The following is a 25,946-nucleotide window of genomic DNA, read 5'->3' as shown; positions in this document are numbered from 1 at the left end:
AAGACTAACATGTTAATTTGTGGTGAATTCTGTCATCTCTGCACAGTCATCGTTAGCCATTGTTACCTTTATTCTCCATTTTCTTATCAAAAGCCTCTTTGTGCTGGCAAGTAAATGGATAGCACATAATAGTTCTACTGAGTCTATTCAAATAATTCAATCTGGAAACAAGGAACTCTGACTTTAAAAGGAAAATATATCAAGTTATTGTTTGTGTAGAGGTCCTGCCTCCCGCCCCAACTCACTGCTGTTTTTTCAGTCCACTTGTTTTCAGAACACTTGTGTGCTTTCAAAATCTTAACTCTTTAAGGGAGACCATATTGCCACTTATGTCTAGGAAGCATCTTGTGAGTGGAAAACATGTCACTGGCACATCAAACCCATTCTTATCAACTTAGGTACGTTTGATTTTAACTGTTTTCTCCTTGTCTGAATTAGGAATAATATAATATAAATATAAGCAATAAGCCAAGAGTGGGAATTGGGGGAGAATCAGGACCATGATTTATTAAAATCACTACATAATGCTTACAGCTGGCTAGAGGATAAGAAATCTGTTTCATGACAACTTCTGATTTTTTGAAATTTGTGTTCATTCTGCATTGGAATGTTCTTGCAAAATGGAATTGTGATGAAACGTCCATTTCCAGATTGAAAAGGTTTTCTGTTCAGACCTTTCTCTCTTGAAATGACCAGAAAGGCCATGCTGGATCACAGACCTCTTCCTGGCAAAATTTTGTTAAAATAGATACAGCTCCAGCAAATGTTTCACCTTCAACAAAACAGCAAGTTTCAATGAAAAAAACATTTCATCAAAAATGTTCGTCAGCTCTACTCACACTAATGTATCTGTTTCGTATGCTATTTGGGCTGTCTGCCTTACATCATGACCTCTCATTGATCCATGTCTAAAAGATATATGCTCTATTTCAAACAGGAATTATTTTAGGGAAGTACTGCACTCTTTGTGATGTGGGAGATCAGCCTACATGATCACAAGCGGGTCCCTTGTGTCCTGAATCTACCAGTGACTTTGTTGTGAACCTGACTCTGGCTCTATGAAAGTGCAGGCAATTTCTTCTGGTAACTGTAAGCTGTGTAATGTCTCTCTTCTTCTGAGGCGGTGTCTATACTACACCTCTGTTTGGATTCAGGGGCGTGATTAGCAATTCACACTCAAGTGCTGTGCTGTAACTCCCCTTTGTGGATGTTGCAGGCATGAACTAAAAGGTTCCTATTTTGCGTTAATAGAGTCCAGCTATTTACACACTTCTAGCTCAAACTGTGGGCCATATAGATGAGCCCTGAATGTTACAGCTAAATAAGTGTGTTCCTGTTGTTTGCTAAACCTAGATCTCTTGTGCATTAGTTTCCCTATTGACACAGGAAATACAGTTAATGGCTATGAGCATACTCCTGCACCATTTAAATCTATGGGATATTTGCCATTGATTTCAGCTGCAGCCATAGGAGCATTCACTGTCTGAAGAAAGGATAAAAACAACACAAAAATGGAAAAAAGAGAGGATAATTGCATCAGTAGTTCTGACAGTGTTATATGTTTAAGATAAAATAGTAGTAGGAGTAAAGATTTTGATAATATTAAAGTACTTAAAAATCAAAACTGTCACAGGGATATTTGACCTGCTACTTCCCAGATTTCATTTAAAAATACAAATATACAGAGCCATATAGGATTCAAACATTCCCAAATCTGGATCTGAATATCCTTAAAGCTGAAGATTTTCAGATCTGGAGTTTTGATTGAGGGCTATCTCTATTTTTTTTTTAAAAAAAGATAAAAAAGCAAAATGTGTAACATTCTTCCCAATCCACTCATATGTTTGTGGGAACTTCAGTGGTTCCTAGTACAAGAACAAGATATTACAGTAGGGAAAATGTATTTAACCTTTAAGCACCATTTCCCTACTATTTTGGCTATATGTATTGATTATTTTTTCTACCTTCTCTTCTGTTGTTCTATATTTCCTGGGCTATATTGACTCTGGTTCCATCATGTTATCTCCCAGGATCTTTGCTGCCCTTTCATCAACAGGTTCTTGGCCAGTAGCCATTTTCTAATATAAAAATTAAATGAGCACATACAGGACTTAACAGTTTTGTTTTTACAGTGGAAATTGAGATAAGTGGGACTGGAAAACCCTAAAATGCTGCTGAAATAGTACCTTGATACTTTGTTTGCAAGAACAGTCTACAACTTTTCATCATCCTCTTCAACCTCTCCCTCATCCTCCACCATCTGCTTCTATTTTCTTCTCTCGTCCTCATTAAGGAAGCTTCCTTTCCTCCCATCACTTAAAGGCACAGATCTGCACTGAGATGGCACAGGGGGGTCCATGACTTCCTTCCCGAAATCTCCCCTCCTACTTCAGAGATGATGCTAGCGCTGGCAGTAGCATTTTGGTTCTGTTCCCAGGTTTGTCACAGACTTTCCTTTGGGACATTGGGCAAATTACAGTGTGTTAGTTGCCATCTGTGTTATGCTTATAAGAAGCATATGGGATTTTTTCAGGGGAAAAGGCAATACGCCACATGTATTGAAGACACTACAATTAGCATATGCATTCAATCACACCACACATATACACAAACAGTCGCGCCAGTCGATGTTAGTTACCAGTCCAGAGTCCAGATCAATCTAGTCGTCAGCCAGGTTGACCACGGGTAGGTAGGAGGCGAGTTCAGTCGATCGCGACGCGATGCTCCTGGGAAGTCTTGGCAGGACGAACCCAAAGTTTCATGGCAAGGCACCCTGTTTATATAGTGATTTTCCTTCATTGGGACCAATGAGTTTTGCACTGTCACACTGTAATCGATTGTTTGAGTGCTTGTTTTCTTAAATTGTCCTTCTCATCCTTTATCTTGTTCTTTCATTAAGTTCCTCAGGGAGTTATCCCATGCTGTTTTTTAATTACAGCTATCTTGTCCCCATTGATAGGTGCCTGTTTCATTTTTAGAGTCATCAATCTGCCCTCCTCTGACATTTTAATAGGCCTGTGTTACAGCCTCCTGGCACCCTTGCATCCGTCTCTGGTTCCTCCATAGACCATCTGGTTCAGTGATGGCCTTCACACTTCTCTCTTAACACACACACTCCTCATTCACACACAAAACAAAATTAATTTACACAGAATATTTTGAACAGGAAAATCAAGTTGCAATGCAAAAGAAAAACAATCATTAACTTCTTTTAATTATTTTAAAATGCTAAACCTACAACAAACCTCAAAGGTCTGTCGCTGCCTTGAAATCAGTCCAGACACAGATTCTGGCTGATGTATCTCTACCCATTGGCACATTAGGCCATTCTTTTCTGCTATTCAAAAAGGGTGGCTGGCAGGATATGATCAAATCATACACCGATACATTTAATACATACTACATTATTATCTCATTATTATTTATTCATCATTTTAAATTATGCAAAATACAAAGATAAAATCCTACTACTACATCTGTACAGTAGGGACAGTGATAAGCTCCTGACTCTCAGGGGAGCTGAAGATAAATTCATTAATGCTTGTGATATGTTCAGATACCATGGTGGGGGACTGAAGTACTTAATTAGGGGTATTTGCTTTGGTTTTTAGTTATGAGCTTCGCAATACTGGAAATTTGGTGCACAGCAGTGACATCATCAAACCATCCCACAGGAGCCAATCAAGATATGGGTTTGGACAGTCAGTGTACACCTATAGGCTCTAATACAGAAACAGCGTGAGACACTTAACTTCCTCTGTCCTTGAACTGATGGCCAAAACCATTCACTTAAAGTTGCCGTGTAGCTAGGCAGTCCGTCATTGCTATTAAACAGCAATTATATTGACTAAACAAAACATAATCCTTGTAGCTAGCAGACCACAGTAGAGCAAGAAAGTGCCTTTCCTCAAAGCCAATGTATTTCAAATTGATTGGCTTTTATTATCCATTGTATAGTGGACTCCTTAGCGACTATGCGCTTTTGTTATAGCCAATATTGGAATCCTTTGTGAGAGCAATTAAATATGGCCATGAACATTTTTTAACATTGTTATAATCGGAATTTGATGTGCACTCCCAAACAGGAGGTTTAAGCGAGAGAGAGTCAAAGTTGCTCATAATTTTAGTGAAAGCTCTGTTTAAAGGTGCTCAGGAGAGGTATATGCTCTGCTGAATTGATGTGCAAGCTTACACTGGAAGCAAAATCTGAAATTTTAGACACAAATTTGGAGTTTCTAGGCCATGCTGTGTTGTTACAGATGGCTTTGGGGGGAAAATACTTCAGAAAAGAGCTTATTTTTCAGCATCTCCTATCTCAGGTATATCTTGGGCCAAATTCACTGTTGACAAAATTGAATGTGGGCCTACTTACCCCACTAGTGGATGTATTTTGGTTTCTTTTCTGGTTAATCTAAAATCCTCCCCCAGACCTCCTGTGCCTTCTCTTCTCCCTCTCCCCCACCACAAAATTAATTTGTGGCCTAGGGAGAAAACGTGAATTTACAGAAGGAACATATACTTGTAAGGATGTTTTTGAGTTTTTATTGATTTATCAGGTTTACAATAAGAAGTGAGTGAGTGTCTTAACACCTCTTAAGTCACTACTAACAATCTACTGTAGTATTCCAGCACCTCTAACCCCCACTATTCTAACTCTGAAATTCCTGCTGACTTAAGGTGTAGAAACAGGATCAAGCCCAGTAGAGTAGGTCTCAGGCAAATCTAGTAGACACACTGTGTGTAACATTTACATGTGCCTCTTAGGGTATGTTAGCACCAAGATTAAAAACCCGTGGCTGGCCTGTGCCAGCTGACTTGGGGTGTAGGGCTATTTAGTTGCAGTGTAAACCTCCCATCTCACAGGATCCTAGAGCCCAGGCTCCACTCCAGGACTGGGAGTCTACGCTGCAATTAAACAGCCCCGCAGCATGAGCCCCATAGACCAGCCGCAGGTGCTAACTGCAGTGTAGACATATATTTAGGTTATTAAACCCATGGAAAATATTACTGCTATTTTTTAAAAATACTTCCACGAGCTTCTCTCCATCTCTTCCTTAGGGGCTTCTGCCCTTCAGATGTACTGATGGAAATTACATGCCTGTCACTTTGATTAAAATACGCTAACATCCCTCAAAGAAGACCCTCTGATCTTTTTTTAAAATCTGATTAATCGTTCGTGGTGTTTGTGTGCAGATGGCAACTACATTTGCTACAAAACGTACATTATTTTAACTTTATTTCAGCAGAATTCCTGCTCTCAAAGGGCTAAATCATCCCTTCCACTTCCATGAGTGGAGAGGGCCAAGACGAGCCGATCTAGTCGGGGGAGGGTAGAGTTGGGGAGATTGCCCACCCACTTCTGCTAGCTGTGTGGAAGCTCTTTTGCTAGTGTTACAAGGCGTCAGCACTCTGGAGAGTTTTGTGGGTTGGGCCTGGAATGTAAGGAGATAGGACAGGGAACTGGCTACTGTCTGCAGCACTGTCCCTTGCTGAGCCCACGGAGTTCAACTTGGAATACCAGTGGGGAATTAGTGCTGCTTCGAGTGTGCGTTAACTCTGGACCCCATGTGTCCTATGACTCCACACCTGGGAGACTCAGTCAATGACAGTAGGGTTGTTGAAAGAGCTATGCAATTAGAGGGCAGAGAGGACCAAAGAGCAGTGTGCTGGGGTCAGCAGCACTCCATATGGGTACTTCTGAATCCATGGAACATTTACCCCTCTCCACTGGAGGGAAAGCTCTTGCCCAAAGTAATTATACTGGATCAGTAAGTTATAGGAATGTTCCAGCAGAGTGGAGTGAGGTGGTACATTCTGGTCTGACGCTGTGGGTGATGGAGGGTGAAAGCCAGTTATGGCAAATAAGTCTCATTTCTCTTTTTATTTCACAAAAGGTATTTTTGAAGCTGCTGCAGTACACAGAGCAGAAGCCACAAGTTCCCCTGGCAGAGGAGTTGGGGCTCCCCCACATTAACAGCCCTGAATCAACCTACCAAAACTGTAAGTAGAAAATTAAGTTCTCCTTGAAAGCAACTGTGCTCATACAAGCAAGAGACTTGCAGCTAAACAGGCAAAAACTTTCCTAGGTCAGACAGCATGTGGAGATTGCCGTGGGTCCCCATAGTGCTCTGGTAGTGCCCTTTTGTGTGCACATGAAGTAGCCAAATAATCCTTCTCAGATGATACACTTCATGTTGCTCACTCTGACTAGGGGTATTTTGAACCAAGCTTTGTGTCCTCTGTCACAATAACCTACAGTCAAGGCTGTCACTATGTCATAGCACCTGTGCCAAAGAGAACTGTCACCTAATTGACACCATCCCTCACCAAGTGCAAACACTGTGGGTTGGGATTTACAAACCGTTCAGTGCTGGCTTAGCTCCACTGCCATTGAAATCTGTGGGAGTTTTATCACTGACTTCAATGGGACATTGAGTTCTTTTCAAAATCTCTCTAAATACCCTATAGTGACTTGTACATTAGATAATTAACTAGTCCTGTCTACTACTTTTCTTGTCATATACATATGGTGGTGGAGATGTGCATGAGGAATGAATGTGACGAGTTCTTCTGAAAAAAACAAACAAACAAAATAAAATAAGACTAACAAAAACACCATGAGAGATTAAAACAGTTGCTCGATTAAAAGGTACAGTTTGGGGTATCCCTTTATTTTATAACTGACATACAATTCTGTATTACTGAAGACTCCAATTAGATAACACCGTGCAGTTAGATTTGTTTCTCCTCTCTATGTTGCATTTTCATTAGGGTCTAAGAATTGCAGTTTCTATGGTAATCAATATTTGAACTATATTGTATCTAATAACATAAGCTATAATTACCAGCTAACCTTCCAGGATGTGTCTTCATTTGGTATTTGGCACATAATTAAAGAATTGGTAATTAGTTCCATATTTCTGAGGCTGATAAATTATAGTAAGAAAATATGGTGATAATGTCATTTCTATGGGAAGGAAGATGGAGGAGAAATTTTCATTCAAGGCTGATGACTGTCATTCATCATTAAGCACAGTTGTGAAGTGAAGGCATAAGGGCTTTGGAAATTGCTCATGAAAGCTATCCATCTCTGTTAGTTATTCAGAATATTCCATGGGCAATAGCTTGACCTGTATACTTTTGTCTCGGAAAGCAGACTCAAAGACAGTCAAAAACTTTCTTTCTCAGAGCAGTTCAATGGATTTTAGAAGGCCCAAAAGCAAATGGCTGGATTATTAAGAACACAGCTAGAGAGAATTTGGGTTAGAGAGCTGTTGTGATGATGCATTCTAGAGAACATCACTGGAGTCAGTCTCTTGGATCCCTGCACCTGGACTGCCCACAATGGAAATATCTATCTTATATGGCCACACCAATCTGAGGAAGTTGGATGTGTTAAGGTCCATGCCAGTAGCTTTAGGTTTAGCACGAATCCGTAAGGGTCAAATCTGTGTAGTGGGGCTACCTATTCCTCTCCCATTGCCTAGCAGTAGTCAGCTGTGGTTTTGAATGTCCTGAAGCGGTTGTTGGAGCTGAAGGTACCTTCCCATGTTGTTGCACTTCACAGCGTTTTTCTGGGCCACGTGGTGATGGGTGTTACTTTGTGTGTGTGTGTGTGCGCGTCTGTGTATAAGGGTATCAGAGTCTGGGCTTCTGTGTGTGGGTGGGTGTGTGTGAAAAAGTGCTGATGTTGGAACAGGAACTGTAAAAGGTTTATAAAAACCAAAAGTCAAAAAACCAAAACGTTAAGATCCAAGAATGACAGGATTTGGCCAATGAGCAGTTGCAAAAAACACACAGGACCTCAATTCATCAAAGCCCTTAAACATGCACTTAACTTTAACTATGTGCTTGTGCCCCATTGAAGGCAAAGGGACATAATCACATACTTAAAGCTAAGCACATGCTTAAGTGCACTCATGAAGAGGGATGGACTGCTGAATTGGAGTTGGAAACCTACACGTCAACACAAAAGTAAAGCAACAACTTGTGTATCCAGTGTGTTTGTTTTAATGCTTTTAATATATTTGTAATTTTGGAGTCTATACACATTTACTTGTTATTTCCAATCGGTAATATTTCTTTGCAGAAGCTCTGCTGGTCCCCCTTAATTTATTTCCAGTAAAGATTAGATAATTATATAGCTCGTCTCTTTCTGTGAAGAGGAGATAGAATTTTTAACATCACAGAATGCCTATACAGTTGTCTGTGACATGTGCTTTTAAAACTGGACCACAAGGGAGGAAAGGTGAAAATAAGGTATATGAATACTTTGCTGAGGAGCTAAATGAATAATCTGCATCACTTTTCACTACGGAGCATATTAGCAAGGTACTTACGCTGGATCTGATCTTTTCTGAATATAAAGATAATATGCAGTCAGGGGCTAAGGTATCAAAGTTATGTTCAATGAAACTGAAAGGTAAAATGTAAAACTAATAAAAGCACATCCTTTTTCACACAACATATGATTAACCTGTGGTACTCAGTGCAGCAATAGATCACTGAAGCCAAAAGCTTAGCAGCATTGAAAAAGGAGTAGGCATTTATTTAGATAACAAGAAATCCATGTTTATAATAGTGAATATTTAAAAAAAATTGAAATGGATAATCCTCATGCTTCTGGGTACAAGCCAGTCTCCTACCATTGTGGTCACAAGGAAACTTTCCCTGGGGGCAGATTATCCCATCACTGCTACTGTAAGCTTTCTCGTACCTTTCTCTGAAGCAGCTGATATTAGCCACTGTTAGAAGCAGATACTGGACTAGATGGACCACCGCTCTGACTCTGATTTTAAAAAACTAGCACTGTACCGTATCAATAAGGTACATGTTGAATGCACTAAGAACTGGCTAAATGACAATCTCAAAAAGTCATCAATGGGGAATCATTAAATGTGGATGTTTGTAGTGGGGATCCACAGGGACCAGTTCTGGGCCCAACAGTATTCAACACAGTCATCAATGATCTGGGAGTAAATATAAAATCACTCCTGATAAAATTGCAGATGAGAAAAAGGTTGTTAGAATGGTAAATAGTGATATGGACAGGCATCCGCAGTATGATCTGGATTTCTTGGTAAACTGGGTCCCTTCACACAAGATGTGTTTTTAATACAGCTAAATGTAAAGTTATACATTTTGGAATGCAAGCCATACCTCCGGAATGAAGGATGGTTTCCTAGAAAGACTTTGAAAATGGGTCCTAGTAGACCAGTAACGGAACATGAACTCCCATTGTGGTACCATCTCAAAAAGGGCTAATATGATTCTTGGATGTATACACAGAGGGGTGGTGAGTTAGGAGTATGGAGTTGATTTTGTGTTTGTATAGAGCACTGAGGAGACCAAGACTGGAATACTGTATCAAGTTTTGGCATCCACATTTTAAAAAGAATGTTGACAAATTGGAGAGGGTACAGAAATGATTCCAAAGAATGACTGAAGGCTGGAGAAAATGTCTTGCCCTGAGAATTGTAAATAGGTCAATCTTCTTAGCTTATCAAAAAAATTGAGATGGTGTTAATTTCAGTGGGTAAGTACTTCTACTGAAAAAAAATATAGGGTACTCAGGGGCTCATTAATCTAGCAGAGAAATGGACAACAAGAACCAGTGGCTAGAAATTAAATTGGGAATAAGGTGTGTGTTTTTAACAGTAAAAAGAAAAGGAGTACTTGTGGCAGCCTAGAGACTAACCAATTTATTTGAGCATAAGCTTTCGTGAGCTACAGCTCACTTCATCGGATGCATACTGTGGAAAGTACAGAAGATCTTTTTGTGCTGGAAATGGCCCAACTTGATTATCATACACATTGTAAGGAGAGTGATCACTTTAGATAAGCTATTACTAGCAGGAGAGTGGGGTAGGGGGAGAGAAAACCTTTTGTAGTGGTAAACACCCATTTGTTCATGGTTTGTGTGTATAAAAAGATCTTCTTCTGTACTTTCCACAGTATGCATCTGATGAAGTGAGCTGTAGCTCACGAAAGCTTATGCTCAAATAAATTGGTTAGTCTCTAAGGTGCCACAAGTACTCCTTTTCTTTTTGCGAATACAGACTAACACGGCTGTTACTCTGAAACCTGTTTTTAACAGTGAGGGTGATTAACAACTGGAGCAAACCAACAAGGGAAGTGGTTGATCCTCCCTCTCTTGATGTCTTCAAATCAGTATTAGATGCCTTTGTGGAAAATTTACTTTAGCTAAACGTAAGTTATTGGACTCAATATGGGGTACCTCGGTGAAATATATTGGCCTGTGATATGAGTTCAGACTAAATGATTTTATGGCATTAACCTTTTTGAATCCCTGTTGGCAATTCCTACATTTGATAGAATTATAAAAATTGGGATGCAGGAAGGCAGTAGACGTAATATATTTGGGGACATACTGCGCCACTCTTTTTTAAGTGGAACTCTGCATTCTGTCCCCTGGAGAGTTTTGTTTAAAAAGATGGATGATGGATTTTAATAAATCTTTCAATACTAGGTCTCAAAATCTTACTGGAAAAATTAATTTGTGTTGGTATGGTGTGGCAGATCCCTGCGTAGAGTTTGGTACCACCCTTAGCCTTGATAATAGTGCCTCTCCTGGTACTGGATGAGAATGTATCCCATTTGCTATTGCCTGTGCTGATTCCCATTCCTATTTGGGACCAGTGCTGCCCCCATGTTGGGCTTCAGACAACTCTGACTCTTTTTTCCCCATTGGGGGCTGGTTCTCCTGTTATCACCAGAGAACCTCAGGGACTCCTGAATATCCAGTTCAGAGTCATCTCCCCTTCATCGTCACCCAGTAGGCCCTTGAGATCTTCCACAGACCACGATTGGTACCGAGATCACCATCTGTCCTGTAGTCAGGATGGGAACTCTTGGCTAGGGCGTGCTAGCCACCAATGTCTTTAGGCACTCTTCAGTCCCCGGGGTCACACTCTTCGACCTGCTCCAGGAGGAAAGTCCTGATGGTGGCTCCTGCTCCCAAACCACCTCATCTGGTAGTGACTGCTGCACCTGGTCCCTCTCGACCACTAGGGGTATTCTGAGCAGATCCTGTGGTGTAAGAACAGGACTGTTGTTGGCACAGCCAACCAAACCACCTCTTGGTCCTCTCTGGATAACTCTACTGTGCTGGAATCTTCTTCTCCATGCCTGAGGACCTTAAAGCGTATCAGGACTTCCTAAGATGAATGGCCACTACCTTGAGCATCCAGGCAGAATTCCTGCAGGAGAATACACACAAACTGCTAGATATTCTCCAATCATCAGCTCTGGGGAGAAGAGCCCTCCTAATAAATGAGGCTGTCTTGGAGCCTGCAAAGGACCTCTGGAATACTCCGGCTTCATTGTCGCTTATTCAGAGACACAATGAAGGGGCACTTCATTCAGAGTTTTGAGGGTTTCCTCACCCACTTGTCCCCTAACTCTCGGCTGGTAACTGCAGCAAATGACATGGCATGGCAAGGCAGGTGTAGGTCTATCCCTAAGGATAAGGAGTCCAAGAGGTTGGACTTTATGGGGGAAAAGATGTATACCTTTTCTTCCCTGCAGATGCACATCGTGAACCAGGAGGCATTGCTTTCCAAATATGACTTTGTTAATTGGGTGGCCATGTCATGCTGTCTGGAGTGGCTCATGATTGTAAGTGCCAGCCTTAGGGCAAGCTGTCAAAAAGCAGGGCAGAAACCCCAAACAGATTATATGTTCTATAATCAGACTTCACCAACCCAGTAACATATGTGGACTCTTAAAGCACTATAACAATCTCACCATGGCATCACAGACAGTCCCCTTGGGTATGCAAGTCTATCTTGCCATCCAGGCAAGTTGGACTTAGTGATAGATGGTCCCTTACACCAAGTTGTGTGTCCCTTCGCACAACAGTATTCAGGTTACTTCCAGTCCCAAAGGACCAGTCACTTATCCAACGTCAGTTGTTCTCAGATCTCAAACCAAAGACAACACTTATAGCTAATCCTGCAATAAACTAGCTAAAGGTTTATTAACTAGGAAAAATAAAAGAAGGTTATTTAAAAGGTTAAAACAGGAAACACACACACACACACACACACACACACAGCAGTTACAGTCTTAGATTTAAAAAGGTAATATAAACTTTTATAATAAGCAGCTCTAAATGTCCTTCAGGGCTGACCCATGCCAAGCAGTAACTAATCATCCAAGATGTCCTAGAAACAAGCCAGCAGCTTTGTTGACCACCTCAGACTAATGACCACAACAAGAACTACTTCCACTTGTCCAAATAGGTTGCTGTGGTGGAGGGCTTCCTATTATTGAACAAGACTTACCGGACTGCTTCTGAACATCATTCCTCCTCCTCGTCTAACCGTGCAGCATCCACACTGTGAGATGCAGGCAGCTGAACACTGGATTCAAAACCTGACCATGCTTCTGGGTCAGGAGGTTAGGATGAAGAGGAAGGGATATAGGAGGAGCAATGACAATGAGCATGGTATGGTCCAATTTCATCTTGAAAATGACCTGTGAGATTATTTGAATTAGGGGAAAAGCATATAGGAGTGCTGATTCTCAGCTCTGGTGAAAAACATCCGTCAAGGAACCAGACAGAGACTCCCTCGGGAGTACAGCAGTCAGCATTTCTTGTTTTGTCTCATGGTGAAGAGGTGGATCATGGAGATGCCCCAAACTGAAAAAATGGACCGCAGGATGATGGGCTTCAGAGACCACTCTTTAATCAGAGAAATTTCTGCTGAGGTGATCTGCCAGGTGATCTGGACCTCCGGTAAATGATTGATCATGGATGTAATGTTTCCCCAGATGCAAAACTACCAGACCTTGATCGCCTCCTGACACAGCATGTTGGAGTGTGCTTCTCCCTGTACGTTTACATAATGCATCACAGTGATGTTGGTGATTATGAGAATCACTGAGTCCCTGATATGATTTTGAAAAATCTGACAGGCATTAGATGGCCCGAATCTCCAGAACATCGACATGGAGAGAAGCTTCCTGTTCTGACCACAGGCTTGAACTTTCATTGACCCCAGATGTGCTTCCCAACCTGTTAAGAAGGCATCTGAGAATAGTTTTAGTCGGTGGGCAACAGAGTTTCTTGAAACTGTAATAAGTCAGTGTCAGTATTGGGCATGGTAGCTGGTGTATTGATTGGTGTATGAATTTACTCCAATTTTTCCCAGCTTACCTAGTGCCTCTGCTCTCTGAAACCAAAATATTTATGGGGTTGGTAGGCAGCAGATGCCTGTGTGCTGGTGATACCATATTGTTCCATCATCTCCTTTGATGAGGTAAGATATGGACAGGAAAATCCCAATTGCTCCCCAATCTGCCCAGCCAGTTCCATGTTGAATATCACTGCACATTGATTCATTATGGGTTTTTAGAACAAGAAATACAATAACCAAGGGAAGCTGGACTATCTTGTGGCTGGAGGTGGGGCCTGGAAGTTAGGCCTCATGGGTTTTATTTCTTTTTCTGTTGCCAATTCACTGTGGTTATGTCTACAATGGGAAAAAAAGATCTGTTCTTAACTTGGGTTGGCTAACCCATGTAACTAACTCAGGTTAAAGTAGCAATGGAAAATGGACATTCCAGATTTTAATTCAAGTTACTAACTCCAATTAAATCTCAGCCTCCCTTTATAGGCTTTACTTGAGCTGTTAATGTGAGCTAAAAGTAATGTCGTATCGTCATTGCTATTTTAATCCAAATTAACTAACCAGATTTAAGAAGGCACTTTTGGGGGGGGGGGGGAAGAGAAGGGGGTGTTTGGCAGTGTAGACATACCTTACATGGCTTTTACTGAGCAGGTATGGTCCATGATCCTCCTGGTTTTACTTCTACAATAATTCTAAATTTCAGGACTAGAAATATGTACGGTTGAGGTTATCCCTCTACCTCGGTGTACTGAAAGAATGAGGTGAAAAGCCAGGGGCAAAAACGATAGACAGTAGAGGTAAAACTTTTAATTGTACTTGCTCAATAACATTATCTATTTTGCCCTCCTCACCTATCTGATCCCTTGCCCTTTTGATTTTTTGGTTTAGGTCTTCATTTTCTCATTCATTAACGTGAATTTTCCAAAATCAGCACATTAAGCTTTCCTATTTGTGGTGAATTTTTTTCCCCATAATTCAGTTAGTTTTTTGGAAGTTTAGGTCAGTGAAACAAAGCACCAGATACTCATTTGTAGTGTGTGTTAAGTCAGGTGTTTAATCTTTAAAGCAGAGTCTCAACAGCCAAAAATTGTCACCTTTTGAGATGCTCCTTCACTCCGCTCAATGGATTTCATTTTGCTGTCTTTTTCTTGGGTTAAATATTCCCTTTGTTCCCTTGAGCAATGATGAGCAAATACACAATCCTACTGTATGTGACTCGGAGATTGACATGGCTACTCAAAATCTTTGAGAGATATCCATCAGTTTAGAGAAATAAATGATTGTTCCATATTTTAAATTTAGTTTACTTTATTGCAGAAAATGAAAATATGGTGAAGGGGGGGAAAAAGGTGTAATAAAGCCTAATGTACTGTGAAATAGAATGATGTTTGGAAATCAAGGCAGTCCTTGGTAAACAGTTTACAGTATTTCACGTGAACATTATAAAACATCAATATCAAAGGCTCTGTATTTACTCTTCATGTAAATTAGAAGTTGTTCTTCGAGTGATTGCTCATATTGATTCCAAGTAGGTGTGTGTGCACCACATGAACAATCAAAAACTTTCTCCCCTAGCAGCACCCGTTGGGTTGGCTGTGGGGCCCCCTGGAGTGACGCCTTCTTGGCGCTCAGTATATGACCCTGACGACCCGGCGGCTCCTCAGTTCCTTCTTACCGCACATGATGGTCGTTGGAACTGTGGCATCTTGCTCAGCAAGTTCTCCATGTTTTCCTAGCTCTTGTTTCTCATTGTTCTTATACCTTTTATTTAGTTTCTTGTAGTTTATTTTAGTAGTAGTTTGTAGCAGTTGGGCTGGGGGGTTTACCCTCCATCCTGACCGCTTTTTCCTGGGAGAGCTTTCATGCCTAAGTCCCGGCGTTCAAGCCCTGCAAGTCCTGCTCCAAGCCCATGCCAACAGGCGACCCCCACGATGCTCGTCCGGAGGAGGCTAACCAAGCTGTAGGTGCAGGATTTGCAAAGGGTTTCACCCTAGAACCAAAAAGGAGCGAGACTTTTGCCTTAAGCAGCTCCTTATGGAGGCAGCACTTAGACCTCAGCCTCCTTTGGCGCGGCAGGACCTGGCACCGAGTTCTTCAGTGCGTAGCGCCCCGGTGGCAGAGGTGGAAGCAGCACGGTGGACAGACTCTAGCAGAGACCTGCAGCACTGCCACTCCCCAGCGCTGAAACCAGTGGGATCCACCTAGCACTGCTCCCGCTCCCACTATCTGATGCAGAAGCGGTACCAGAAGCAAGAGAGGAGTGGCTCTCCATCCCAGAGGCCCACCACTCTGGAGCTGGCCAGTGGGGCACATCCTCGTGAGGAGCACCCAGTGCCGAAGCCTGCGGAGGTGGCACTGTTGATTTCGGCGCCGCAAGGGGGACCATTGAGTCCAGTGCTGTTGAACTCCCCGGCCCACATCATCGAGGAGGTAGAGCTACCATCCACTCCAGTCACCTTTGCAGCTGCAAGGGACCTCATCGCTATGACGGCTCCAAGGTCGCCTACAATTCGCGCCAAGCCTCCGGTACCAGAGCGTATGGCTCCATCTCGAGACAAACCAGCGATGATCCAGCTGTCGGCACCACTGATCAAGTCCCGGCACTGCTTCCAATTGTGGCACCGGTCAGACTTGCAGTACCTCTGTAGGTCATGCCAGGGCTCCCGATCATGACGCTGATCTGCACGTCTGTCCCCTACGTGGAGCAGGTCCTGGACTCGGCACCGATCCCGGTGCCGCTTAACAACCCTATGTAGCTCCAGATCATGGTACCGCTCTAGATCGCAGCACCGCTCGGCACCACCCTGGCCCTCGCAGTCCCTATCCTGGTCCTCAGAGGCAGGATCTAGGTACTTGGAGTGGGACCGGCGCTGGTCAGGCCATGGACATTCTGAGGTGGGGGCAGGGACAGGCACAGTGGCTATTTTGGACCTCATGGGTGCACAACCAGCTTCAGGGTGCCCAGTCTAAAGGCTCCCGATCGGCCACCTCTGAACCAAGGGTGCCGAGGTCTCAACCAGTTCGCCTGCCCCTAGAGGTGCTGAGGAGGTGCCATGCCCCTGCCGCCCCTTGGGACTGACTCCAACTCTGGTTCCTGAACCAGGGGCTACCAGTGAAGCAGGTTGTGAGGCTCCTGATGAGCAGGAGGTATGGGAGAACCCGGTTCCCCATTGGCCTCTTCGTCCTCCTCCCCAGATGAGGGCGTGGCAGGCACTTCCATCTCTGGACCACCTCTTATAGACAGCCACACCCACCAGGACCTCCCGCGCAGGGTGGCATTCAACATGGGTCTGCAGGCTAAGGAGGTGGTGGAGTCAGGACTCAGTGGTCAACATTCTGGGCCCAGAAGGTCCTTCAAGGGTGGTACTGCCCCTTGTCAAAACTATACAGGCCAATGCCAAGACTATCTGGCAGACTCTGGCCTCCATCCCTCCCACAGCGAAGGGTGTTGAGAGGAAGTACTTCATGCCCTCAAACATGTATGAATATCTCTTTACGCACCTGCAACCCTGTTCATTGGTGGTTGCGACTGTAAATGAGAAAGAGAGGTAGGGACAGCAGGCCCCAGTGCTTAAGTCCAAGAAATCCAAGTGCCTGGACTTGTCTGACCGTAAAGTGTACTCTACGGGGGGGCTCCAGCTCAGGATTGCCAACCAGCAGGCAATTCTGAGCTGATATAACTTCAGCTCCTGGAACTTGATGCTCAAATTCAAGGAGCTTGTGCCAACTGAGTCCAGAGAGCAGTTTGGGGTCATAGTAGAGGAGGGCAAGGCGTTGGCACAGACCTCTTTACAGGCCTCACTGGATGCTATGGACTTGGAGGCGTGCACTGTGTCCTCAGGTATTGCCATGAGATGCACCTCATGGTTGCAAGCCTCTGCCCTACCGCCTGAGGTTCAGCTGACAATGCAGGACCTGCCTTTTGATGGAGCAGGTATGAAATCCTTGGGTATGCACAGCCCAGCAACCCAACAGAAACGCTTCAAGCCTCAACTTCCACAGCAGCGCTCCTACCCTCCTCAGCTGAGGCAGGACTTTAACAGATGAAGGAGCAAGAAAGGCAGAAGGAAGCCCTCCAACCCCTGTCTGGGCAAAGCCAAGGCCTGATCAAACTACTGTTGGGTTCCAAGGAGGCCTTTTGAAGGGATGCCCGAGGACAGCGCACCAGACTCATCACCGGATCCTTCCCCACCCTTTTTGAATTGTTTGTCCCACTTCTACTGTGCCTGGTTCCAAATAACCTAAGACCACTGGTTCTCTGCAGAATGGAAGTGGGATACTCTCTCCAGTTCTGCTCCTACCCTTCCTCCCACCCCCCTTCCTTGTCCCTCTTCAGGGACCTCACGAGCAACTCCTTATACAGGGGGTTTGGGCACTCCTGTAGAAATTTAATATACGTTCGTTCCTCAGGAACTAAGGGGCAAGGGATTCTACTCCTGATACTTCCTAATCCTCAAGGCCAAGGGGTTCTCAGACCTATCCCAGACTTGTGTGGGCTCCACAAATTCATGGTAAAGTTGAAGTTCTGCATGGTTTCCCAGGGCACTGTTATCCCCTCCCTGGATCTGGGAGACTGGTACGCCGCCCTCGACATGAAGGATGCATACTTCCACATAGCGATTCGTCCAGCACAGAGGGGCTTCCTGCGCTTTGTGATCAACCGCAAACATTACCAATTCACTGCCCTATCATTCGGCCTCTCAACAGCCCCCAAATGTTCACCAGGTGCATGCTGGTCGTGGATGCTTTCCTTCATCGATGGCAGGTGCAGGTATACCCCTACCTCAATGACTGGCTGCTCAGGGGCTGCACCATGACACAGGTGCAGTCCCAATTCCACTTGGTCAGGTGCAAGTTCAAGTAGCTGGGTCTCCTCAACTTGGGGAAGTCAACCCTGAAGGCACGGGCCTTCTACCCGAGTCCTGATTCCGAGTCATCACGGACATCATTCAAAGCCTCCAGCAATTCCCAACCTCAACAGCAAAGGGTGGCTTCTTGCATTTATGTGACCCAGCATGCCAGGCTCCAGCTAAGACCATTGCAGATGTAGCTTGCCTCAGCTTACCGCCAGGGGTGCAGCAGCTTGAATTCAGTGGTCACGGTGCCGGGACAGGTCCTCACATACCTTTGCTGGTGGTTCAACCCCCAAGCGGTGTACGGAGGAGTCCTCTTGCACAACCCCCAACCTTCCTTGTCCCTGGTTATGGATGCGTTGGCCATCTGATGGGGGGGGGTGCAACTGGGGGAACTCCAGACACAGGGCCTGTGGTCACAGGATGAGCTCTCCCTCCATATCAATGTCAGGGAGCTGAGGGCAGTGCGCCTTGCTTGCCAGGCCTTCCAGGCCTGACTGCCAGGACAGGGAATAGCAGTTCTAATGGACAACAACACCACCACCATGTTTTACATCAACAAGCAAGGAGGAGCCCGTTCCTCCCCACTATGCCAGGAGGCCCTTTGGCTGTGGGAGCTCTGAATAGCCCACTCCATTCAGGATGCTTCCTTTCTACCAGGAGTTCAGAACACACTGGCAGGCCACCTCAGCAGGTCCTTCCACACTCATGAGTGGTCCATCCGACCAGATCTCCTACAACCCATTTTCCAAAGGTGGGGATTTCCCCAGGTTGACCTGTTTGCCACCTCACACAACAGGAAGTGCCCAACATTCTGCTCCTTCCAGGGTCACAGCCCAGGCTCCCTCACGGATGCGTTTCTGCTACCCTGGAGAGGTCACCTGCTCTATGCCTTTCCCCCATATCCTCTTGTGCACAAGGTCCTGCTCAAAATCCACAGGGATGGGGCAAAGGTAATTCTGATAGCTCCAGCTTGGCCTCGCCAGCACTGGTATACCACGCTACTGGAGCTGTCGGTAGACACACCAGTCACTTTGCCTTTCCTTCCCGACTGACTTACTCAGGACTGCAGTTGCTTCTGTCATCCCGACCTATGGTCCCTCCAAATCATGGCTTGGAAGCTTCATGGCTGAACCCCATGGAACTTCTGTGCTTGGAACAAGTAAAGAAGGTCCTCCGAGGCAGCTGGAAACCCTCTCCTAGAGCTACGTATCTGGCAAAGTGGAAAAGATTCTCATGTAGGTGTGACCAGAGTCGTGACCCCCCCACCCCCCGTCCAGGCACCAGTACCCCTCTTCTTAGAGTACCTCCTGCACCTGAAACATCAAGGCCTGGTAGTGTCCTCCATAAAGGTACACCTTGCTGCGATCTCGGCCTTCCACCCGGGAGTATCTGGTCAATTGGTCTTTGCCAACCCTATGGTTGGATGCTTCCTCAAAGGTTTGAAGCTCCTAATCCTCAGATCTGGCAGCCTGTACCTGTGTGGGTCCTTAACCTGGTCCTGTCCAGGCTCATGGGGCCCCCATTCGAACCAACAGCGACTTGCTCTCTCCTGTATCTGTCTTGGAAGACAGCTTTCCTGGTTGCCAGTACGTCTGCGAGATGGGTGTCTGAGCTAAAGACCCTCCCTCGTAACCTTCTTACAGTTTTCCACAAGGATAAGGTGCAACTCAGGCCACACCCAGCCCTTCTCCCCAAAGTAGTGTTGCAATTCCACATCAGTGAGGACATTTTCCTACCTGTCTTTTACCCTAAGCCTCATCCCAGTACCCGGGAGCAACAGCTACACTCCCTTGATGTTCGAAGAGCGCTATCTTTCTACATTGAGTGCTCTAAGCCATTCGTAAAATTGAACCAGCTAGTCGTAGCAGTGGCAGACTGGATGAAAGGCCTCCTGGTCTCTTCTCAAAGAATATCCTCCTGGATCACCTCCTGCATCCATACATGCTATGTACTGGCCAGTGTGCCGACCCCAGCTCTCACAACACACTCCACTAGGGCCCAGACCTTATCAGCGGTGTTCCTGACGCAGGTCCTGATCCAAGAAATCTGAAGGGCAGATTTGGGCCTTGGTACATACTTTCACCTCTCACTACTTCATCATCCGGCACACAAGATATGACGTGGCTTTTGATAGAGCAGTGCTACAATCAACATTTCCTTAACTCCAACCCCACCACTTGGGTAAAGCTTGGAATTGATATGAGCAATCACTCAAAGAAGAAAAAACGGTTACTCACCTCTCGTAACTGTTGTTCTTCGAGATGTGTTGCTCATATCCATTCCAAACCCACCCACCTTCCCCTCTGTTGGAGCAGCTGGCAAGAAGAAACTGAGGAGGAGCTGGGTCGACAGGGTCATATATTGAGCGCCATGAAGGTGCCACTCCAGGGGGCTCCACACCTGACCCAACGGGTGCTGCTAGGGGAAAAACCCTACGTGGCACATGGCACGCACACACCTAATTGGAATGGATATGAAAAACACATCTCGAAGAACAACAGTTACGAGATGTGAGTAACCGTTTTTACGATGTATGTAAGGTTATCTAATTTACAAAATAAATTTAATATACCTTTGTGAAAGGGAAATGTGACATTTCTATGCTGTAGCTACTCAGGCAACATAAAGATTTCTTTTTAATTGCCACAAAAATAAAAAATTGAGATTTTGTAAACATGACGTAGGTAATATTGAAATAATTTGCTACCATAGGACACATGGCACATTACAGAGTATGGTCTTTGTAAACCCAGACGAGGAAAAAATCTTCATATTTTCGGTACAAGATTTCATTTGTGATAAATTTTGGTCTTAACTCTCTGTGCCTCAGTTCCCCATGTAAAATGGAGATAAAGCCATCTCACCTCACAGTGGTGTTGTGAAGATAATTTCTGCTACTTTAATACAAGAAATAAAAATAATAATTAATGTTAGAATACTACAGCAATGAATGCAATTGAAAAGTCCATTAAGAATTTTTTTAAAAAAATATTCCATTACAGAGTTTGGATGTTATATGTAAAGAATGGGTTGGAGGAATGTCTTACACTGATTGGAGAGGATAAAAAAGAAATACTGACTGGTTGCTAATTCGCTGACTGCTTGCCATTTTCCAGCCTGTCTACAGAAAATTAATTCTGGCATTTCCTACCTTTGCTTTATTTTGCAAGCTCAATTTACATTTTTAATAGGGAATGTAAATACACACACACACACACACACACTTTAAAACCTTAAGTATGTACTTGACATCACTGTTCATGTAGCTGCCCCAAGAAATTCAGATGCCTTAAATTATTCAGGCATTTTTAAAGTTCAGGTATTGTTATGTTTTCTTGTACAGTATGAAAAATACTGCTAAGAATGCAGAGTGCTAATTAAAAGAACTTTTACTCCAGAAAAGGTTTATACAATGGCTAATGAAAGAACTGTGATGTTGAGTCATTGGTGTTTTGTCTCATCTAATGCATAAATATCTAAAGAATAACTACCATGCATAAAATACAGTTTGTTCTGTTTGAGAGTTGTGCTAACAAGACTGTAGATAGGGTTGATGGCACCTCCATTTTAAACTCAACTTTCATTTGATTACAGATTTCTCAAAAGAAATAACAAAACAAAACTTCAGCTAAAATTACTCATGCCCAGTCTGAGTTGATTTTTTTCCTAGTAAGCATCATGTAACTTCATTTTTTAGGTTATTCATTTTTGAATTATGAGAAGGTGGTTTGGACACCATGCTTCTTTTGTTTGTGTTTTAACCAAACCAGTGTTTCAGATTTGGGTGGGTTGTGAGAAAACAGCCTTATTTTTAAATTTGAGACTTGACATGTATAAGGGCTACAGCTTTTATTGCATTTGGAGAAGGGGGAAAAACACTTTATTTTATTTATAGGCCTTTCTTTAATGCTCCCCATTGTAGTATCTAAATGCCTCACACACATTACTGAATAAACGCACAAAAACTTGGTTTATTGACTGTGAAGTTTCAATCAGGTCACAGCCCACCAGTGGAAAAGCTGAAAAGCATGGAAATAAAAAGCTAAGGGAAAAGTTTCTTGCATTCCTTATCTGCATGGTAACACGGTTCAGCACTGCATCAGGCTTTCACTTCCAACAAAATAAATTTTTCACTTCCAACAGATACCAAAAAAAGCAATATGTACCCAGATAACAAATGTTCTGGAATCAACAGACCAGCACATCTGACTGTCCCACATTCTGTACATTTGGGAAGTTATTCTGGCTTCATGTTGTTCTTCATGATGCCATCATTAAAATTTTGTACTAGCATATGTGGTAAGGGGCTGGTCTACACTACTGCGGTAAGCCGACCTAAGTCACCAGACCCGCTAAATTGACACTGCTGCATCGATCACAGCAGTGCTGATCTACCAGTAAGTATAGACATGGTATAACTGACAGACCTCTCCCTCCTCCCCCATTCTGGGATCCTCACTACCTGAGCTATAGGAGCAATTGTTAGCCAGTACTTAGTTCATGCACTAGAGGAGGACTTAACCCACGCTTTTCCAGTGGGTTGCACAACTATTTCCTAGTGCGGAAAGTACTGGCTATCAGGAATCCTGGCTTGATATCCCTGGCTCTGAGAAAAGAATCTGGCTTAGTGCTTAGAGGGAGAATAAATATAGCACATTCAATCTGAAAGGCAGGGTGTCAATTAGATAGGATTTAGGTCTACCATGTTAGAATCCTGGGTTCTCTTCCTAACTGTTCATGGAGTGATCTTGTGTTTACCTCTTTGTTAGCATGTTATTATCATGCATTGTGCCACAGAGTTGAGGTTTGAGACTTCCAAAGGGGGATTAAATGGCACTTGTATAGTGCATAAATCTTATGTTGGACCTCTGGCGTACGTGAGAATTTCACCCATAGTGAGCACTGTTCTGTCTCTCTCAATACACCAGTGTCTCTGTTTATCTGACCTACCTAGATATATCACACTCATCAGAGAGCCTTACAAGATAATAAGAGTAGGTTCGGTTAATTAAAATCCGCGTAGCTATTTGCAGCTATTGGGTTAATCCAGCCAAGTGAGTTATCAGAATGCATAGGGAAAAATATTTTTTACAAAATAAAATTGTCAGATGCATGTGTGTGTTTGAATAACTTTTCCTTCTTTCACTTTTCAACTTTTCATTTGCACAGCTCTTTATAAAATTTCAACACTAAATGGTATAACAAACTAGTGATGATATTGTCTAAAAAGTATCCTGAAATGAATTAATTGAATTTCACTTGACTGTATGGTCCTGATATGCTTAGTGTATGAGTTTTTCAGCCAAGAAGAGTTAGGATTCATTTGGTACATCCACGAGTAGCCATCTGGAAAAAAGCATGCCTGTTGAAACTTCCTTAGTCTGATTTTTACACTTTCACAGAAAGTCAGACTAAGGCTGGCTATGTATGGTGCTTCAGTAGCCTATACAGATGGATTGCCAGGGGATATTTTTTGGTTTTGAAATTATTCGTACTACCTATGGAAATGTGTGTGCATCTCCCACTCACTTTGAGGCTGTGATCCCACATTTCCATCAACAACACAGAGCTCAACGTATGTCAGTAGTGGTTATGTAGCCAACTCCCTGATCCAGAAGCAGCTGAGACTCCAAATATCATTTAGTCAGTAGTACCCAAGATACAATACAAGGTGCAACGAATTATCCATTTGCTAGTTAACCTTCCCAAAACAATCTCCGAAAAAGGCAAGGGAAGTGGATGCTGTTAACATTCTGGCCATTGTCATCACTGTGTGCGAGAGGAGTAGTGTGTTTTTGAAACAGTGGTGAAATGTTTGTAACAATTGCATAACGTTTGAAACACAGCTGCATGACAACTGGAAAATTGCTTACTTAACTGCTTTTTTCCAGCAACCAGAACAAGGAATGTGTACCCCATGTATTTGATCACAAATTGACAGATTGATCATGAGTTGTTCGATAAATTTCTTAGCGTATTGCATGGTGTAGTGTATGGAATTGAAATAAAAGCCAAAATGGGGGAGAGGCTGTGATTCTTGTGGCTTTTTTTCCCTCAGTATGTATTAGCAATGTATTTTAAATCAGCATTTAATATCTATTTTATATTGAACTATACAATGTGTTTACACATTGAGGCAAACCTGAACATTAATCCCAAACATGGAATCTAGATTCAGAAATTGTGGTTTGGGTATAAATCTGTCATGAGTGTAGTAAAATCCCAGATAGAAACACTAAAAATGCACTTTTTTTAGTGCATTTTTAGTGCATTTAGGAGTGGAGGGGTGGGAAGTGAGCATGGGTGGCTGTCCATACACCCATCCTCATTTTACATCTCTCACCACCCTCAAAGGCTCAACCTCGTCTTTCCCTTTAGCTGATAAAGGTGAGATGTTTGTTCTCCCACAAGCTGTTGATCCAGCTTTGAGAGGGCCACAATGTGCTTGTTCCCAGTCACACATTGGCTAGGTATATAGCTACAATGATCCTAAGCCCAGCCAGCCCAGAGACTGTAGCATTGAACTAAATGCAAGTTCTGTACTTTTTGTACATATTTCTAGAATAGGTACGTGGGGGGTATTAGCAGTTAAGCAGGCTTTGATGTTCTTTTTTGGTGGGGGAGATCTTGTGAGATCTACCATCCTCAGTTAAGAGGAACCCAGATCTACTTTAAGCCTACTGAGGTAGGCTGTGTGAAGTAGGCCCCATATGAGTAAGTTTGATGGTAACAAAGGCCTAAAAATAAATTCCTCCTTATGAATAGTAAGTGATGGGCCTGATGGGCTAAGTCAAGGCTGTTCCTCCAGAAGCAGAGAAGGGTCTAGCATACAAATGAAGGGGCTTCCTCTCTCCTCAGCTCTCTGAGAATAGCAGGAACTGGGCACCTAGAGAGGCTGCTGGCCAGAAAAAGTTGCCAGCAAGTTTTTTTCTAATGAACCCCATCTTGTTTTGGTGCACTCCATATGTTGTGTCTGTTGTCTTGTGGGTGCTGTGGTTTTTCTGTATGAACTGAATTTTATGCATCACCGAAATCTTCAGCCACTTGCTTATCTGATGATGATGATGATGATGATCTTGCTTTCCCAGGTTCGGTCCTTATAAGCCATGTACTAAATGCCTAATATATGATATCGTAAGCCCTTTGAATGCCTTACATACATAAAGGAAATCCTCTGCCCAGTGCCTGGGTTGAAAAAAATAAGCTAGGTCAATCTGCATTTGGAAGCAGGAAAAATCCCCTCTACCAGGTCATGGAGTCGCAACTGAATCACTCTGTGCCTGCTGTCCAGCTTCAGCTGTACTAATTCCCAAGCAGATTCCACAGAGGTTTGTGGGGGTCTTGCCCCCACAGCTACTTCAGCTCTTCTGTTCATGGATCTTAAGCCCCATGCAGAGTTCTTTTGCAGAGGGACATAGATATAAAGCTCTACTCCACAGCTGGTTGACATTTTTCATCTAGAAAATTTTCCCATTGAAAAATGGAGCTTCACTGAAATCAACATTTTCTGGAGTATAAATTCTAAAACAAAAATGAATTGTTTTGAATCAACTTCTCAAAATAAAATTGTTTCCGATTCTCTACTTGTGGCACATAATAGTATAATCTCTTGTGGGTTGTAATACCTTGGGCTAATTTTGGTTGTTGGGTTTAGCATGTGGGTGCTGGGTGGTGCTGGTGGTGGTATCTTGTGATACACAAGAGGTCAGACTTGATGAGCTGGTGGTCTCTTCTGACTTTAAATTCAATGACACTTTGAGTCTAAAATATTTCAAATGAAATGAAACAAGTTTTTATTTTGTCTTGATTTGAAACATTGTGTAAACAAAATTTCCCATGTAACACCTGAAAGTTTTATTTAATTCCTATTCCCTGGGAATTTTTCCTTACAAATAAACTAGATTTTATCATTAGCTCTACCATGGAGGTAGCTTGT

The 25,946-nt window shown here is 43.3% G+C and overlaps 1 protein-coding gene across 1 annotated transcript in view; it reads left to right on the top strand.

Moving 5' to 3' along the window:
* Window positions 1-25,946, top strand: part of ABCA13 (ATP binding cassette subfamily A member 13) — a gene marked incomplete at its 5' end in the record, with an annotated part of 301,195 nt that overhangs the window by 139,813 nt on the left and 135,436 nt on the right. The window contains one exon of the mRNA XM_084621105.1: window positions 16,869-17,088. Within this exon, the coding sequence (XP_084477231.1) occupies window positions 16,869-17,088 (220 nt within the window). The remainder of the gene's footprint in view (window positions 1-16,868; window positions 17,089-25,946) is intronic.

This window comes from Lepidochelys olivacea (assembly GCF_965140295.1).
Source record: "Lepidochelys olivacea isolate rLepOli2 genome assembly, chromosome: 2".
NCBI lineage: Eukaryota > Metazoa > Chordata > Testudines > Cheloniidae > Lepidochelys > Lepidochelys olivacea.
Note: the sequence above shows the minus strand (reverse complement) of the source record. Positions and strands in the feature narration are given on the sequence as shown.